General features: G+C 35.7%; 1 protein-coding gene across 1 annotated transcript; it reads left to right on the top strand.

Moving 5' to 3' along the window:
• The first annotated feature begins 289 nt into the window (after nt 1-289).
• On the top strand, nt 290-6851 carry LOC108766171 (protein charybde). Its single transcript, XM_018515310.1, has 4 exons — nt 290-359; nt 2534-2717; nt 3147-3302; nt 3717-6851. The coding sequence occupies exons 1-4, from the start codon at nt 311-313 to the stop codon at nt 3805-3807; spliced, it is 480 nt and encodes a 159-aa protein (XP_018370812.1). The 5' UTR covers nt 290-310; the 3' UTR covers nt 3808-6851.
• Nucleotides 6852-16712: the final 9861 nt, after the last annotated feature.

Genomic DNA, 16712 nt, shown 5'->3' with positions numbered 1-16712 from the left:
TATAAAAGTCGCGTCAGCGACCGGCGGCCGATCAGTCGAAAGGGTGAATTTGTCGTAGATCTTTGTTAAGAGCTCCTCTCTCGATCGCTTCGGTGAAAGCTTTCGGTGTTACGGATCCGGTCGCCGATTGTCCGTCGTCAATCTGTTCCCCGTGGCCGCTTTGGCCGCTTTCCTCGCGTTTCCAACAGCCTCGTCCGTCGTTCGCCGTCGACATCTCTTTCTCGAGGAAAATCGCGCTGCCGTCCGGCAAGGCCGACGAGAAAGCCGTGTCCATTGTGCGTCCGCCGCTGCAAGACTTTCTCGGGAAATCATGGAGGTCCTGCCGTGTCCTGTCAACGTCGACTTCAGCAACACCCGAGGTGAGTGCGTACTTGATGCAACGGCTGTCTCGCGACGCCGGTTTCCCTTTAATTACCCCGTTCTCGCACTTCGATTGTCGGCCTCTCCGTTTCTCCTCCATTCGAGCGAGCCGTTGTTCTCAGCTGACAACGCCGGCCGCAATCAGCTGATTTTTGCTTTCGCGACACGTTTCGTCGGCTGCAGTCGGCTGCACCGCTCGAAAATTTATATTTATTCCGATTTCTCAATACGGGGACTCGATTTCGAGGCACACCGGCGATTTACCGGTGAAACGTCGAATTATAGTTGCGTCAGCGTCGGTCTTCCGATCGTACGAGGGGGAGGGGATGCCCTTCGCTGCCGTTTTTTCCATGTTCCTCGATTGTTCTCGTCGCGCTTTCCGTACTTACGAACTGTCTTCGACGTGTTTATATATGGAATTTTCCTAAAATTTAGCGCTTTCGATCGTCCGGTAAATAAATACGGATTAACGGACACAAAGAGGGTACTTCAGTTTAATTGCTCTTTCGGATCGTTATAGAATACAAACAAGGTTTTGTCAGCTGATGATGCAAAAACTGTAACGTCAATGTATTTCTTTTAATAGGCAATCGAGCATATTTTATAACTCGCTTTGTTGTGAGATTTTTTATTTTCGATTCCAGCAGTTTTCACGATAAGAACGAGAGCTCCAGTAATAGTTTCAGAAATGTTAGAACGCAAAACGGAAGGGTTGATTGTCTAAATGGCGCAGAACGATTGTGATTTTTGTGAAGCGCGACAAGATAGATAAAAAAAAATCGAGGCCAAACGAGTTTGTACGAGCTTTACCTCTTCGCCGGCCGCTAGAAACAATGGTCGAGGCAGGCTCGAGTCTCGAGATAGAATCGGCCGAGTGATCGACATACATCTATTTCTATCAATGTAGATTAACTTTAATCTCAATTTGACTTACTTTTTTTTCGAATTCTTAGAAGTAGAAAATTTTTAGAAAATAATTACAACTGAGAAAGGGTAATAAATAAATTTATCAACTAGGGCCAAGAACGATAAGATTTATTGATTAAATAATAAATTTATTCCGTATTTTTTAAATTAACAGGACATCACTATAGTTTCATAAGAAATAAGTTAAACCGAGCTAGAAAAGAGCAATAATGAAATAAATAAATTATTTATCAATTGGGGCAAAAAAATGATAGATTTATTTCATATTTTGTAAATTAATGAGCAGGACATTGCTATAGTTTAATAAAAAGTAGATTAAAACTAATCTATATTGGTAGAAATAGGCAATAGGAAAAAAAAAAGAAATGTTACAGTTTCGATATTCTTTCGACGATCACGCATTGATTAAAAAATTGAAATGCATGGCGAGGTGGGGGAGACTCGACGTTGGTTGCGTCCTCGCTCCTAACGACTGTTCTTTGTTATGTTGCACAGACGTCGGTTTTAAATAATAAAACGATGATCTCATCGCTCGATTAATCGGGACTATATGCTGCGATCGAGTTAACGCGAGCGTAAAATTAACTAATATCTCGAATCTACTTGCGGAAACAAGAATCGGCATCGAAGTACTGATTAAAATTACATTTGAGTTCGGATTATATTTAGGTGGAATGGCAGATAACGTGAATCATCGAGAAGCAAAATATGTTTTTTCGTTTCGCCTGTGGCTTTCGATTACATCCGATGATATCGGTTGATTTGTTAATGCCTAAGATTACGTCAGTTTGCATTTTTTATCTCGGAAGATATTAAATAGGAGGCTATTATACTTGTCATATACTTTATTATGACATTTTTTGGGCGAAAATTCGTGGGAAAGTTAAATTACGAATTATTATTTAAGATAAATTATTATTTATTCTAAATAATAATTTTTATGTAACTAAAAGAATTATTATTTAGGATAATATATAATTCGTTTTTTAGGATAAACTGTTATTTATCCTAAATGTGTAATTTAATAATTGTTTAATTTGCATTAACGAGACAATTAGTTCAAATTAATTTCATTTAGGGTCTGAAGTAATTGGAAGAATGACTGTGTTGAGCTGTCTGTAGGTTCGAAAATAGAAGAAAAAGTGATCTGCCACTTTCTTTTCAATTGACCGCTTTAACGTTTAGTTTACTCGCTGGGAGGCTGAGAGAGCGCACGTGCTTAATTTCGTTTAATTAATTGTTACAGCTGGAAACGAGACGGACGAATTGGACGGTGCCTGTCAGGCGTTGGCGAAGAGGCTGGAGGTTGAACTCAGGAGGGCTAAACACGCCCAGCTGGCTTGCGGCGAGGTCCTCCTACCTGCCGATTTGCTGCCCAAGATAGCCAAAGATGTACTTACGATGGCAGAGAATGAGCCCTGCGGCCTTCGGTAAGTAGAATTTTCCATGTTGCCGAAATAACCCTTCCCCTTTCTCGAGTGATTTAAATTCGACCAAATCAACACGATCTGCGAATCCAGATAAATATTATTTCGCGCAACAAGTGTCCATCTGGAAAACATGGAAAAACTTTTCTCCAAATTGTTTTTTTTTTCGCGAGTAATGTTATAGGAAATATCGTTAATTGTATAAAATATTTGGAGCGATTTTTTTTCCAACGAAAATTTGATTGAATTTTATTTTTTCATATTTTTTAATAGTTTTATTCGGTTATTAAAAAGATCGATGCTAAAAATAAAAGTGCGTTAAACTTTCCTCGAGTATCTCGATTTCTGTAAACGCTTTTTCAGAATAAATTTCAATTGATATATTGTCTAAATTTTCAATGTCTTTGAAAAATTGATGTTTGCTTGTTTCAGAGGCTGTACGTTGTTCATCAGCTTCGAAACAGACAGCATGTGCCGCAAACTGTCGAGAATACAGTGCGATCCCAGTACTGTGTCGACGTTCGAGCTCTATCTCACGCTGAAACAGGACCACACGTCCTGGCACATGCTGCTGCCTCAATTCTTAAAGTGAGTATACATTTTATAAAGAGTATAGAATCTTGCAATTAGAATCTAATTTAAATCACTTTAAATTACTTGTGTTGCAACTTAATTTTATATAAAGTTATTTAGCTCATTCTTTTGTTCGACTGTCTTTAGAATGAGATAATGTTCTAGATAATATTCTAGATTCCCTTGTTATATTTTATAATTAGCTGTTTTTATTTACATATTTACTTCGATAACATGAAGTGGTACCGCAATACCGCCTTCTTCACTTAGATTGTATGATTAGATCGTATCTGAATAATTTTTATCCGCTCAGCTTTTCCGTTTCCACAAACTTCGCGTTGCAAAATATTGTACATTTTGTAGATAATGCGATTAGCGTGATTGTTTGATGTAAGGAAACTTAAAACGATTCGTTTTTTTTTTTTCCAGAAATCTTACACGTGGCGGTACAATCATGATCAGTAGGGACTTCACTTTGCAAAAGAAGAAACTCTACAGGTCTTTCCAGCAATCTCATTGAAGTATCTCGGGATCACATACCGGGGTTTTGCACGTTGTAACGATCACCCGTTTTGCTTAAACGGGTGCGGCCATTTTTGTCAGTTAATTGCCCTATAGGCGTCGGCCAAATTCATACAATATCGAAGACCAGGAAAGAAAAAAAAAACTAAGACGGCGGAAGCAGAGGAGAGACCTGAGGTTAGATTTCGTCGTTGTAATGGCACGCTGTAAAATTCGCGTATCATGGTCGCGATCGTGCGAGGTGTTGCGTTTAACCCTTTAACTTGGAAATTACATTTGAATTTTCTATATAAATGACACATTTCACTTATAAGAAACAGTAGAAACTTTTTGAACAAAGGTACTTGCACGTACAAGTGCAGGACTGAGATTGTTCTGTGTGTTTAGAATTTATTCATTGGATGTGTAAAGAAATGAAGTAGTTCGTAGAAATGCTGCTTTACGGTGTTAAAATAGTTGCAGTTTGAACGCAACAGATTTACGAAAAGTTAGATCTCGTGTCCAAGATCTAGTGATGTATGGATCTAAAAGTTGAAGAATCTAGATGTCCACAGATCTAATAGTTTAAAAAAAAATTGGATCTAATGAACAAAAATCCAGACATATTTCAACCTATAAGATTAATCAGGGATTAAAGAATTCAGTTGAATTATATTTAATTGTAATTCAGAAAATAAGTAAACAATTAGATTCGAAGGACACTAGAATTAAAAAAAATATTTGCAAAGCTAGTTTATAAGATATGTAGAATTTGAAGATCGTTGGAGTTGAGGATCGTAGAATTTAAGCTTTCCAAAATCTAGGGATCTAGATTTGGAGTTAGAAGTATTGTAACGGTAAGGATGAATCGTAACATGTTTTCACTGTTGAATGGCGAGTCAGTTAAAGGGTTAATGACAACACCATCGCTCTTTTGTTCTGCTGTCACCATGCAATACTGTATTCAAGGAGAGAGGCCTATTACGCGTTCGATAATTGTGATAGCGCGCGAGACAAGTTCTAATAGTGGTAGATCTTACATCGCGAGGAGTGGTCTCTCGCATCTTCGTTCTTGAAGAGGATATGTGATTATAAGACTTGTAACAAATTTCACGTGATACGTAGCAAGTATAATTAGTTTTTAGAGCGCGTTTTACTGATTAATCATAGTCAGGTAGCTATTAGTCGCGTCGGATGTTTAGTGATGATCCTTCAAAGCTCGTGTGTGTCTCTCACGGACGAGCACACATTGTCCATTTTTCATTGTGAAATGCGAAATGATATGCTGGAATAATGTGTGGCAGCATATTCTCCAAATAGTAATCTTTTATGGAAATCTTGCAGGATAGTCCCAGAGAGAAATAGATCCTAATGAGACTATCATTTTGTGATTAATCAAGTCACTATTGATATTAACATAAGAATAATTCGAATATATAATCATATAATCGAATTATCTTACATTGAGAAGCGTAAGAATTCGAATAATAATTCACATTTTTCAATTAATTTTTACATTTTCTGTCAAACTTTTGAAAACAAAATTTTTGTCTTAAAAATCAACAAAAGTAATTTCAGTAGGATGTTCTCATATGCACATTTTTTGGGACATCCCGTATATCCTGTTGATAGATGATACAGATGTTCAGCCCATACCGTCATTCCATCGATCGATCTTTCTCCCTCGTCATTTTCTCCCTTCATAACAGTCGCTATATGAAAAATCTCATTACTTTATAATAACATCTTCTCTCGATGTCGCGATGCTGATGATCATTTCTGCGATATTATTGATAAATATATTAATATTTGTCTCATTACCGGGTGATTCGTCTCGACAGTAATTTATTTATGTCATCGAATTTGTCGGCGCAAAGAAATATGCTTTCGCCTTCTGTATTGTTAGTGCGTAATATTTTGTTTCAGTTAAATTTCAATATTTCGTTTCAAAATTTTGGTTCTGCGAGTATAAAATTATTTCGATGAATTCTGTGAAAAGTTCAAAACTTGTAAAACTCATCACAGATTTTTCGTTTAGTTTGCGGGACTAAGAGAAAAATCTTTAACGAAATAGAGTAAAGCGGTGCAATTTCTAACACTTCAAAATATATCTTAGACTTATTATATTAAGTGATAAAAACCAATCTTACTGTCTAACAGATAGTTAAAATTATGTAAAATCATATGCAGACTAATGGCGTAATTATATATCCACTTAGCTAGATAGTTGAACTATATTTCTTGGTGTAATCTGAGAGATGATCCATCTTGAAACTGTATCGCTTTAACTCTGTAGCTTCAAATAGATTTTCACAGAGAAACAATGACGAAATGAGTTCGCCTTTGCTGTTTAACGCGCTGAAAGGGACGAAAGATTAGAGAGAGGATTAACGTTCTGCTATTATAAATTATTGTTCACAATCTTCGCTTCAATTTGTCATGTTATTATATTATTATTCGTTGACTACCGTACGTACTACTACTTACGTTGTGGTTAATACCTGTTCGCGTTTTCTTTGTGTCTAGATTTTTTTTATTTCTTTACTCTTTTTTCGTTCTGTTTTTTTTTTACTTTGCTTTGGTCGCTTTTCGTCGTAGTGCGATTAAAGACCTTAGTGGCGGTATTGTGATATTAAGAATTACGAAGTGATTAAGAGAAAGAAGCAAGTGTGTGATTATCGTTAGGATTTAGATTAAAGACACTCATATATAAAGTTTTCTTCGCGGGGTCGAGAGAAACTAGTTGCGTAGGGATACCAATCCCTTCCGTTTTACCTTCGCGCACAAGAGAGAAAAAGTACATTGAAATTGAAAACCTCTTCGCGGTATACTTACAAAGGGTGGCGACGCTTTAACCGGTGAATCGAATATTTATATCAGAAAGTGAGGTTTCCTTTTACGAACTGAATTACAACAGGATGCGTACCGCAACGAGACTCAATGGAATTAGATTGAACTCGGGGTTTTTTTTTGTGATAATGTGGAGCTGTCTCTTTCAAAATCGGCGAAGCAAAAAACCGATGCTGTTGCAATGAAATTCACTGTTTAAGAGAAAAACTGTATGAAAAGATTTATTTGTATATATTTTATTTTATACGTTAAAATAAATTATAATTTTTATTGAAAAAGAATCTAATCTTTTTCACACGCTCTATAATACTATTTTAAAATTTGTTTCTTGTAATTTCGTTAGTAAGGTGTACAATTAACTAATATTTTTTTACAGTAAAGGATTTCGGTTATATAACCTTGTGTGTGTATTATATATATATATATATAAAGTATATATATTATAAATTTTCTAATATATATTTATATATTCAAATCTGGGAAACAGGATTTTCTAAAATTTTCGGAATTTAAGATAATCTAGGATTTTTTTGTGTATTTTCTGATTTCAATGATTTTACATAACGTGTAGAATAAAATTTGTTGCAATTTATTAAGAAAATTAATTTGATGTTACAATATTTAATCGAAAAAAATTTACTTTTCTAAATAATTACTAAAAATTTAAAACAAAAATGATTATAATTCGTTTAAAATTAGAATTTTAAAATTAGAACAATAGAATGAGAGAGGTCCAATCTTAATATAAAAAATTCAGAGTTCAGAAACCGAATTCTTTTTGTGAATTTTTGTCACAGAAAAGAAACATAAAATATCGAACTTTTGGAAATAAATAATTTACGGTGACGAGTTCCAAACTTGTTTCTTGATAATCTAAATGATGGAATAGAACCGGTTAAAGCTCAAGGGGGAAGAGACACAATCCCGTCCAAAACACTTTCCCACCATCCTCCAGAATCGTGCATCTACATCCCCTTACTTCATACGAGGACGAAAAAAGAGAAGTAGCTAGAAAGGTCACGTAAGAATGAGGGACAGCCACATGTAGAGTTAACCGCGCGTTGTAAATTGGGCTATCGCATTTGCACGAAGGTGTAAGACTGATTTGCTGATGTAACAAACGAAAGACATAAAGACGTTGGCCCGTATCAAGCCAGCTGGCACTCACAGTACAGTATGACCGTAAATTATTGCCCGAGAAGATACTACCTAAGAAAAAGATAAATAATTATCTTGCAGGATATTTATCTTCAATAAATTGATTATTGAAGAGAAAGAAGGCGAGACGCACACATATAAATCTAAAAAGATGGATCTCCTTTTTTTTCGGGGAATAATACTTGACTCATACTGTACTTCAAAATATAATATTATAATTAGCAGTTATTTGTTAATAACAAACGCTACAAACGACATCGCAAGTCGAAATTGTAGCATTACAGAGCGGTAGAAAGCAATACTCGCGGCCTCGTTTAATCGTTATTAGTTAATTACGAATGTACCGATAAATTGCGAGCGGGTATACATTTTACATATGAAAGGTTAATCCTATACAGTATAACACTTCTTTTTTTTATATAAAAATGTGAATGTGTCCGCATATATTATATTGTCAAATATATGATATAATTTATATTATATTGCAAATACCGTTTATATAATATATACACATATATAATGATGTATTTTATAACAAATTCGAAGTTACTATGCGAAATAAAGGAGTCAAGTGTGGGAGCTATAAAAAAAATCACGAAAACTCATTTTGTGATCATTTTATTTATATTCGATTTTATATTTAAATGTGCGTACTTGTAACACCTCCAGTGAAGTTTTGAAATCTATTGAGGCGTCCGTTTATACTGTCGAGGGTTAAACGTGGATGGAACCATTTATATATACATGTGCTTTCTAAAATATTATATCGTGATAAACACAATAATGTCGAATGTGACAACGGCGGTGATATCGTCGTTAATCACGTTTTTACAGTATGTGAGAATTTTATTAAAGACGTTATGAAAGTTTATCTCATTTTTTTTGTATAGAGTAAGACAGAGGAAACAGTACAAGTTTTTTCCTGGAAAAAGAAATAAATAATTATATTATGAAATATATATATACATATATATACATATATATATACATATATCATAAATAAGATAAATTAATATCTATGACGTTCTCTCAAGACGTATCCCTAGTGGTGATCCTGTGGGAGACACATCGTAAAAGAGAATTTGATGAAGTCCAAATGATAACAAAAATTCAATTACCGATAAGTTACGGCGGCAAAAGTTCCGTCGATCTCTACGTGACAAGAGTGATTAAAAAAAAAGCGCATTCCCGTTGATTGCCTCCATTATTTATCGTTTGTAGCGATTGTTTCTCGACAAAGCGAACGTTAACAGATCGATCTGCGAAACGATGTGCGTTACGCGCGCGGATGTTGCAAATTGCGTTGCGCACCGCAGGACGTACTCCCGTTTACCAAGTAATTGTTTTTACAGGCCGTCATGGAAAAATTTCCTGATCTCATGAGCGGGCGAAGGTTTTTCCACCTACGACAGCAAAATACGTAAAGGGCTCATAAATATTCTTGAAATATTTATGCGTTTGCGAATGTGCGTAATAGCGTCGCGATGATGACCGTGTAAAGTTTAACCTTAAATAGTGTAAAACAATTTAAACATGGAAGTTTGACAAGAGTGAAAAAGAGAGAGTCTAAATTTTCGTTCCCCAAATTGTCTTCAGGACATTCGAAAATTTCTTAAAAAATTTGTGACATAATCAACATGAACACAGAGCTGATAATTTTTTTCTTAATTTTTTTCATATTTTAGACACGGAGAGGAAAATTCCTTTTTATACTGTTTAGGGTTAAATGTTAAATTACTGCGAAGACAAGGACTGATGACGATACACTCCTCATAGCAAGAGGGTGGAAATGAGAACGAGTTTCTTGTATCGCGAGGGTAGAGAGGAAGAGAAAAAAAGATAGAAGAGACAGATAATATTTGTAATGTTGCACAGCAACGATTTGCGCGATGCTCGCTGTGCTTTGGATATTTTTGTACCTTGCGCGATATGAAAGTCCGATTATGTAGTTTTCGCGATAGTTTGCTCGCGATTGATGCCGCGGCTTCTCGATACGTTAGTGATCCTTTGCAAACGTATTTTCCCGTATTAAGAAATGCTATGTGATGTTATTTCTAATTTGTAATATCTACGACAATTTATGCTGCGTTTGAGAAACGCAAATAACAGAAAGAAATATATCAGAAGGAGTTGTCGATTTTTCTTACTCCCCAACCTATTGTTACTCATTATCATCCTTCAGAGATTCTGCGAAACCTTCATCCACTTCATTTCCTTTGAAGTAAGATAAGTAAGTATAATACGAGTGTAAAATAAGTAAAAAGATATTTTGCAATTAAAATATTATATATGCAACATACTTTGCAAGATGAACAATACATTTCTCGATAAAATGAAGACACATTAATAAAATTACGATGCAAACTGTTTTTAAAATAAAGTTGTGTCGAAGATTAAATGTAAAAAATGACATAATCTATGATTTTAATAAAATTGAGATAGAATTATCAGTTAGGTTTACGCAAAGAGCAACCGAGTGCAATAACTTGAATTACAGATTAATTATTTTGCTTTTCATATTAGAAATCATATACAGAAATTTACTTCATATTAGAAATTCAAACAAAATGTCTGATTCTCATTTTAAAGGAGTTCTATGAATAGATCGAATTTTAATATATTTACATTTATTACCATTTGTTATTAATAGCATTTATCAAACTGTTGGAATCAATCCATAACAAGGGGTAATTTTACACGATCTGTCCTAAAGAATAATCGATTCTAAATTCATCCCGAGGAGGTGTTTATTGAAATATAATACCGGAATTGTGAAGCATATATGCAAAACAACGTGAATACGCTGACGTCGCGACAAAGGAATTGTTATTGCTGGCGAAAAATGTTTTCGACATCGATATTTGCACAGAGTTTTCAGATAAAATGCTCGTGAAACTGAATATCGCGTCGAAACGCGATAGATTGACAATAAGTATATTATCAGCCCGGGGGGGAGGGAAGGGGGAGGGGGGGAACTATATTTACGTACGACGACCCAGGATTATTATAAATCTACACACGCCTGTGTAAACGTCGAGGAAATTAATAATTGAACGATTTACGAGATATATTCGAAGATATTCGCGAATATAAAGTGCGGGGAGCGCAGTCAGGATTTAAGCTGAAAAACGCTACAGTGTTCAGTGTGCGGGGGCCGTATTGTTTCAACTAGTTCCCGCAATTATCACGGCGTACAGGACTGGATAGGAGAAACCGGTTTCTCGCGCGCGCGCGCCTGCGGTCGTTCGGCGCAACCCGTTTGTTCGTGTTTTCATCTTGAAAACTCGTAAGTATTATCGGCATTATTCCGAGCTCTTCTGTGAAAAAATTCTACGCGGCATGAAGCGTAATCGTGTAAACCGGATCGGAAGATTGCGCAAGCGTTGCCGATCCTCGAGCATTGATTCAACGTTGTTGCATGATTTATATTTGCTTCCCTTTTTTTTTTTATTTCGTTTGCAAGCTATTGTATTCTTTTGTCACATTACAAATCTCGATGCTCTACCATCGCGAATCAACGGTTTCCTGTGGACAACTTTGAGTTTCTTTCTAGCAAAAGTTGGCGAGAACTTCGATAGTGGAGCTAGTTTAGCAGCGAAAATTATTTAAACATTTTTCTATTGTACGTTTCAAAACTATCTGTGCGATTAAATCCTTTATCATCTTTTAAGAATTTAATATGATGGAAGGTAGTAAAATGAATTATTTAGTTTGAGTATTAAAAGCACTAAATTCATAAACAATCTATCTATTTCTCTATCTATTTCTAACCTTTCTTTTCCTTTATCTTTACTTTCTATCTTTCTTATTTTGTTATCATCTTATTCACAGCTCAATATTACCTACATTTTTATAGATACTTTTGCATTTTTTTTTGTACTAACCATAACTATTTTACTCATAATAAGTAATTAATATATTATCTTTTAGTATCAAATTAAATTTCTGTAAGATTAACAATAAAAAAATTCATATGAAATTGAACGACGAATAAAGTACCACTTTGCTTGCATCTCTTCGCTTCTGGTACATAAAAAGTATATTTGAAAACTTGTAGATCTTCTATTATATTTTATAACTCGAAAAGTGTTCGAGTTATAACTACGAGAACGTACAAAATTTGTTTTTTAATATTAGCAGAGCGACAGTTTCTACTCTATAGAGACGTTGCATAAATTTTCAAGTCTAAACGCGTCGTCGTCCACTATATAGCTTCTCCCTCAATTTCGCCTTTTTGATGTATATTCTACGACTCAAGCGAATGACTTTGTTAATATCTGCTCCGGATATTCAATAAGCTAAAACGGGAACAGGCGCTTCGGGACATCTGTGTCTAATTTGGTGGCGAATGAGTTCTGGCTCATATCCGCGTCCGGACGCGCCCGCAGTGTCTCTTCCTGAGATCTGGCATATCAATAACGCGTAGGTAATTCAAGTCGTGCGCGATAACGGGCTGGCAACTGGCTGATTTGTTATGCGCGCTCAGCTGATGGCCGGTATACCCACTGACGTGACTTTCGGATGCACATGCGAACGTGTACACGCACAACCGCCTACTGTTTCCTTCGCCGATGAGAATCGGAGTTGGCGCAGACAGTTTGTCGCTGCGAGCGAAATATCAAGCTGGAAAGAAAACAGGACCGAGTGAAATTGTTAAAAAACAGAGATGACGACAGGGGGGTGGAATGATTTCTAAATAACACAAATATTTTATCTTTTGTTGTATGCGCGATATATATTTTCACATACACATTTTAATCAAATACTGTTTTTTATCAAATCACTTAAAATTTTTTTAAATTTGTCAAAAAATTACATTTTTTTTAATTACCCCGAATTTTGGCTGTGGAATTCAACACCCACAGGAGTTCTGAGTATAAGCTTCATATCTTTCATAAGGAAGTCTTCGTCTATAAAAGACGATGTTATTCTTCCAGTTGGATATTTTCGTGTTCTTTTCATACGGGGACCTCGGGATCGAGATGACGTACGCAACTTTTTTTTTTTAAACCGCAGTCGAGGTCGGAGAGATGGAGAGCTCGAAGAGTCGGAGAAACGTCACGGAAACTGTACGAGAGACCTGTCAGATGTCACGTCCTTAAGAATTTCTTGTCGTTCATATAGAAATAAGAGGATTTTCCATCATTTGCATGCGCATGTAGATATGAAAACTGGGATGCTCATACGTGGTACTTATTGATGTCTCAATTAAACGTTCAGTATAAAATGCAGACGTAATAATAGAAACATATAAGGCTATTTTCTTTTATGACATCACAAGACTATACTTATTCTATCTTTGTACAGTCCTCGGTGTTTTTCTTGGAACATCATACCGGAACTTCTTTTTATAAATCGAATAGCATTTGAAACCAGCTAACATAAATTCGATTTAATGACTCGTTATATTTCATTTATCGTCTTCGCATTTATATCCTTTGTCTATAAATCGGGAATAATCATTACACTGTAATGGCAACGAATGAATCTGCCAGCAACTTTGCATATTTTGGTACCTTTATTTATTTATTATATCACGCTTATTTTATTTATATCACATTTACACTATTTATATGTATATTATTTTCATATTTCGATATTTCGAGACTGACAGGACAAATCGGAATGCCAACTTGTCGTTTGGCAGCGGTAGAAAGCAATTGTTTGTTCACAGGTACGCGTTATATTTGCTATTTATTTTTTTACTTTTTCAAGCCGCAAAATGACATTGAGTGTTCTATTTTCGAATTATTGACATGTAAAATCAAGATAACCACCGGTGTGTGTTCTTTGGTTTTTCGTTTTAGACAGAATCTTTCACATCCTTCGAGTGGTAATGGAAGACAAATTTGATTTAATTTTTGACCTTCGCTAAAATTTTCATCAAAAATTAAAATAATAATAATAATTGTCTCCTCTTTTTTCTTTCTTTTTTTCGTGACATCGGTCCTGATGGAAGCTCGCTTTACCCGAGGGGTCGATTTGCAGTTGCTCGACTAGATGCGCTCACGCATACACGCATACACGCATACACGCACGTAGGTACACGCTGCCAGTGTACGAGCGTTTATCGCTTGCATGCAAGTTCGTTTACCCCGATGCAATAATCGCCATCCCTTATCTCGCGGTTTCCTGCGCTGCTCTCGCTTTCGCGTCTCGATTGCTGCGCTGATCGAGGCTTTAATCCGCTGTCCTCTGTTTTTCGTGAAAATCGAACGAATCGTGCTTTATCGTGTGCGATAATAGCAGAGAAAAAGATTTAATTAAATAAGAGAAATCCTATATTCGACTAAAGCGAATCTTATTGTCAGTGCTTAAGCGTTTCTGTGTGAATTTATGTAGATATCTGATTCTAGAAGAATATTTGTCATTAAAAAAGAATAATGGGCGAAAAATCACTATTTTTATGGTTACAAATGGTAACAAATATGTATGATATTACGTTAAAACTTACTTGAACTTTATTTTCAATCAATGATTATGTTTATATTAGATATACTATACACTTTCACGTGTTACGCTCTGCGATATCTATTTATATTTCCTTGTTCAGCTGGAAGAAACTTGCCTTGGGATAATAATAAATATATCTTCTGTCCCTCTCTCTCTCTCATTCTTTTTTTCTTTATTTATCTGGATTTCCCTATTATGCACAACGCTATGATCCAACCGTTCAAACTTGGAACGCATCTTCTGCCGTTGAACCCTTTTCGGAGTTCATGTTTGCGCAATAAATGGGCAATCTGCCCGCGCGTGGTCTGCAACCAGTCGCTCTATTTTCACTTTGGCAAGGGTGTGTTATACACAAAAATTTTGTGTACCGTGTTGGCGGTTGAGGGGGAATCAACCGGTTTTGATGAATTATTCTTAGCCAGGAGATAAAGATCGTCCGCATACAATCGATCAGCGTCAACGTACTATATATGCACGTTAATACCGTTCGGCTGGGGATTTACGAAATATGACAACAACGAGAACATGTTGCCATGACAGTAAATCTGCTCGTTGTGACCTGGGGTAGGATTGCATCATGTATTAACAGATCAGTAGTAGGGAAAATTATATGTGATTGCTCTTTCCAGGCTTATTTCACGAGACTATTAATTCATGTAGAATGAAAATATGTAAAATCGCTTTATAAGAAATTTAATTAATTAGTTCTCAGAAAAGAGATTTAACAAGATATGTATGTCAATTTCAACGTAGACTAACCTTAATCTTGATTTAACTTTTTTTTTATTTTCTTCTTCCAGTTCTAAGAATTAGAAAAAAGATAAAGTGTAATCTAAAAATAAAAAGTAAAGATTAATCCGAGATTAAATTTATATTGATGGAAATACATATAGTTATATATAGACATAAAAGGTTTTAACTTTCTAGAGTTGATGCCAAAATCTGTAACATAATTATTATTCTACTGACGTCAAAGTCTGTAAGACTCAATTTATAAATATTAATACAAAAAAAGTAATAATTCATTTCAAAGAACTAAAGTGACGTGACTCGTATAAAAAAAAAGAATAAATATTAAATATATTTCAATAAAAAATAATTCAAATTTGCAAATGTGAACATTTGCTTATGTAACATAAAGAAAATTGAATCGACGTTTTTAACAGATTTATAATTTAATCCAATAGACCCACCGATAGTTTTAGCGAGTTAAAAGAATCTCTTCTCAAAAGAAAGTTCGAATTATCTTTAAAAATATCTCCGTTTTATTCTTATAATTATATTGCAATATACGTATATATGTGTATCTGACGAAAATACGTCTTTTTTTTTTACGTATTTGCCGAGCAATTTAGATTTTAAAAAAATTGTCTTTCTTTCCTAAAAAGAGCGGATTTCTTAAGATTACCTACTCCTGGAAGATAGATTTCGACGAGCGGATAAACGAAACGGGAAGCATTCCTGTTCTAAGCTGCCGATGATATGAGGAGGCGGATTTGATACGATTTTCGGGAGCTACCTGCGTTACGCGTAAGGGAGGGCGCGGAGAACAAAGAAGCGTTTCTTATATAGGAGTATATTCGACGACGAGGCGAGGGAGCGGACCCGTGTCGGGGGGGCGAGAGGGAGAAAACAGGAAAGATCGCCTGGACGAAGATAGCGTGGTACAAAGACGTCTCTTTTGCTACCCTGCTGAGCGCACGATATCGGTATCTCTCTCCCTCGACCGTTCGGTCGACCCGCTATTTTCGCCCACGTTCAGAGTGCGACGTAGCGATGGGGGAGAAGAAGGGAGGTGCGAGGGAGAGAAAGAGGGGGGGGGGATCTTGGAAGGAAGATGGAGCTACGAGCAGGACCGGATTTAGGGTGAGGCGAGCGAGCTGTAAAATCAACAGATCTTTCTCGTGACGTGTTGCAGTAGTAGAGAATTAATATATTTCTGCACTGAAGATGTGTGTAAAAATATATTTTATATCGAGAAGACTATCTCGGAGGACTTTTATTTTTTGAACTGACATCGAAAAGAAATGTTCTTTGTGAGACCGTTGCGAAGCAAAATATTCTCTCTTTCTATTTTTCTTCTGGTATCTCCGGTACCAAGTTTTCATTTGCTAGCTCCGCGACAAAGAACTTATACCGATATTTTTAAGGAAATCCTTTATTTTTTTACCCAGAAAAAATTGATTTAGAATTTTAATAACGACTACGGTAGAAACAGTTAGATAATAGTCGAAACTACCTGTACCGAGTTATGTTGTTTACGTTATCATTTCACTGCACGTGCACGCAGTACTTCTATATCTTTTATCACATTTTATCGCTATCTACCTATATGAAAGAGCAATTGCAGTAAAGCCGACATTCGCTTATTTCTAATAAAAGACGCTCACATTTTGATTGCCTCGAGGCTTTAGCATCCGCAATCCGGCTCTGGCCGAGAGAGAGCGAGAGAGAGAGCGAGAG

Source organism: Trachymyrmex cornetzi, unplaced genomic scaffold (assembly GCF_001594075.2).
Source record: "Trachymyrmex cornetzi isolate Tcor2-1 unplaced genomic scaffold, Tcor1.1 scaffold57, whole genome shotgun sequence".
In the NCBI taxonomy this organism is placed as follows: domain Eukaryota; kingdom Metazoa; phylum Arthropoda; class Insecta; order Hymenoptera; family Formicidae; genus Trachymyrmex; species Trachymyrmex cornetzi.
Note: the sequence above shows the minus strand (reverse complement) of the source record. Positions and strands in the feature narration are given on the sequence as shown.

Coding starts and splice junctions, on each gene's coding strand:
- LOC108766171 (XM_018515310.1), top strand. CDS start 311: ATGGAGGTCCTGCCGTGTCCTGTCAACGTCGACTTCAGCAACACCCGA. Junction 360..2,533: donor CGACTTCAGCAACACCCGAG/GTGAGTGCGTAC, acceptor TAATTGTTACAG/CTGGAAACGAGACGGACGAA. Junction 2,718..3,146: donor AATGAGCCCTGCGGCCTTCG/GTAAGTAGAATT, acceptor TGCTTGTTTCAG/AGGCTGTACGTTGTTCATCA.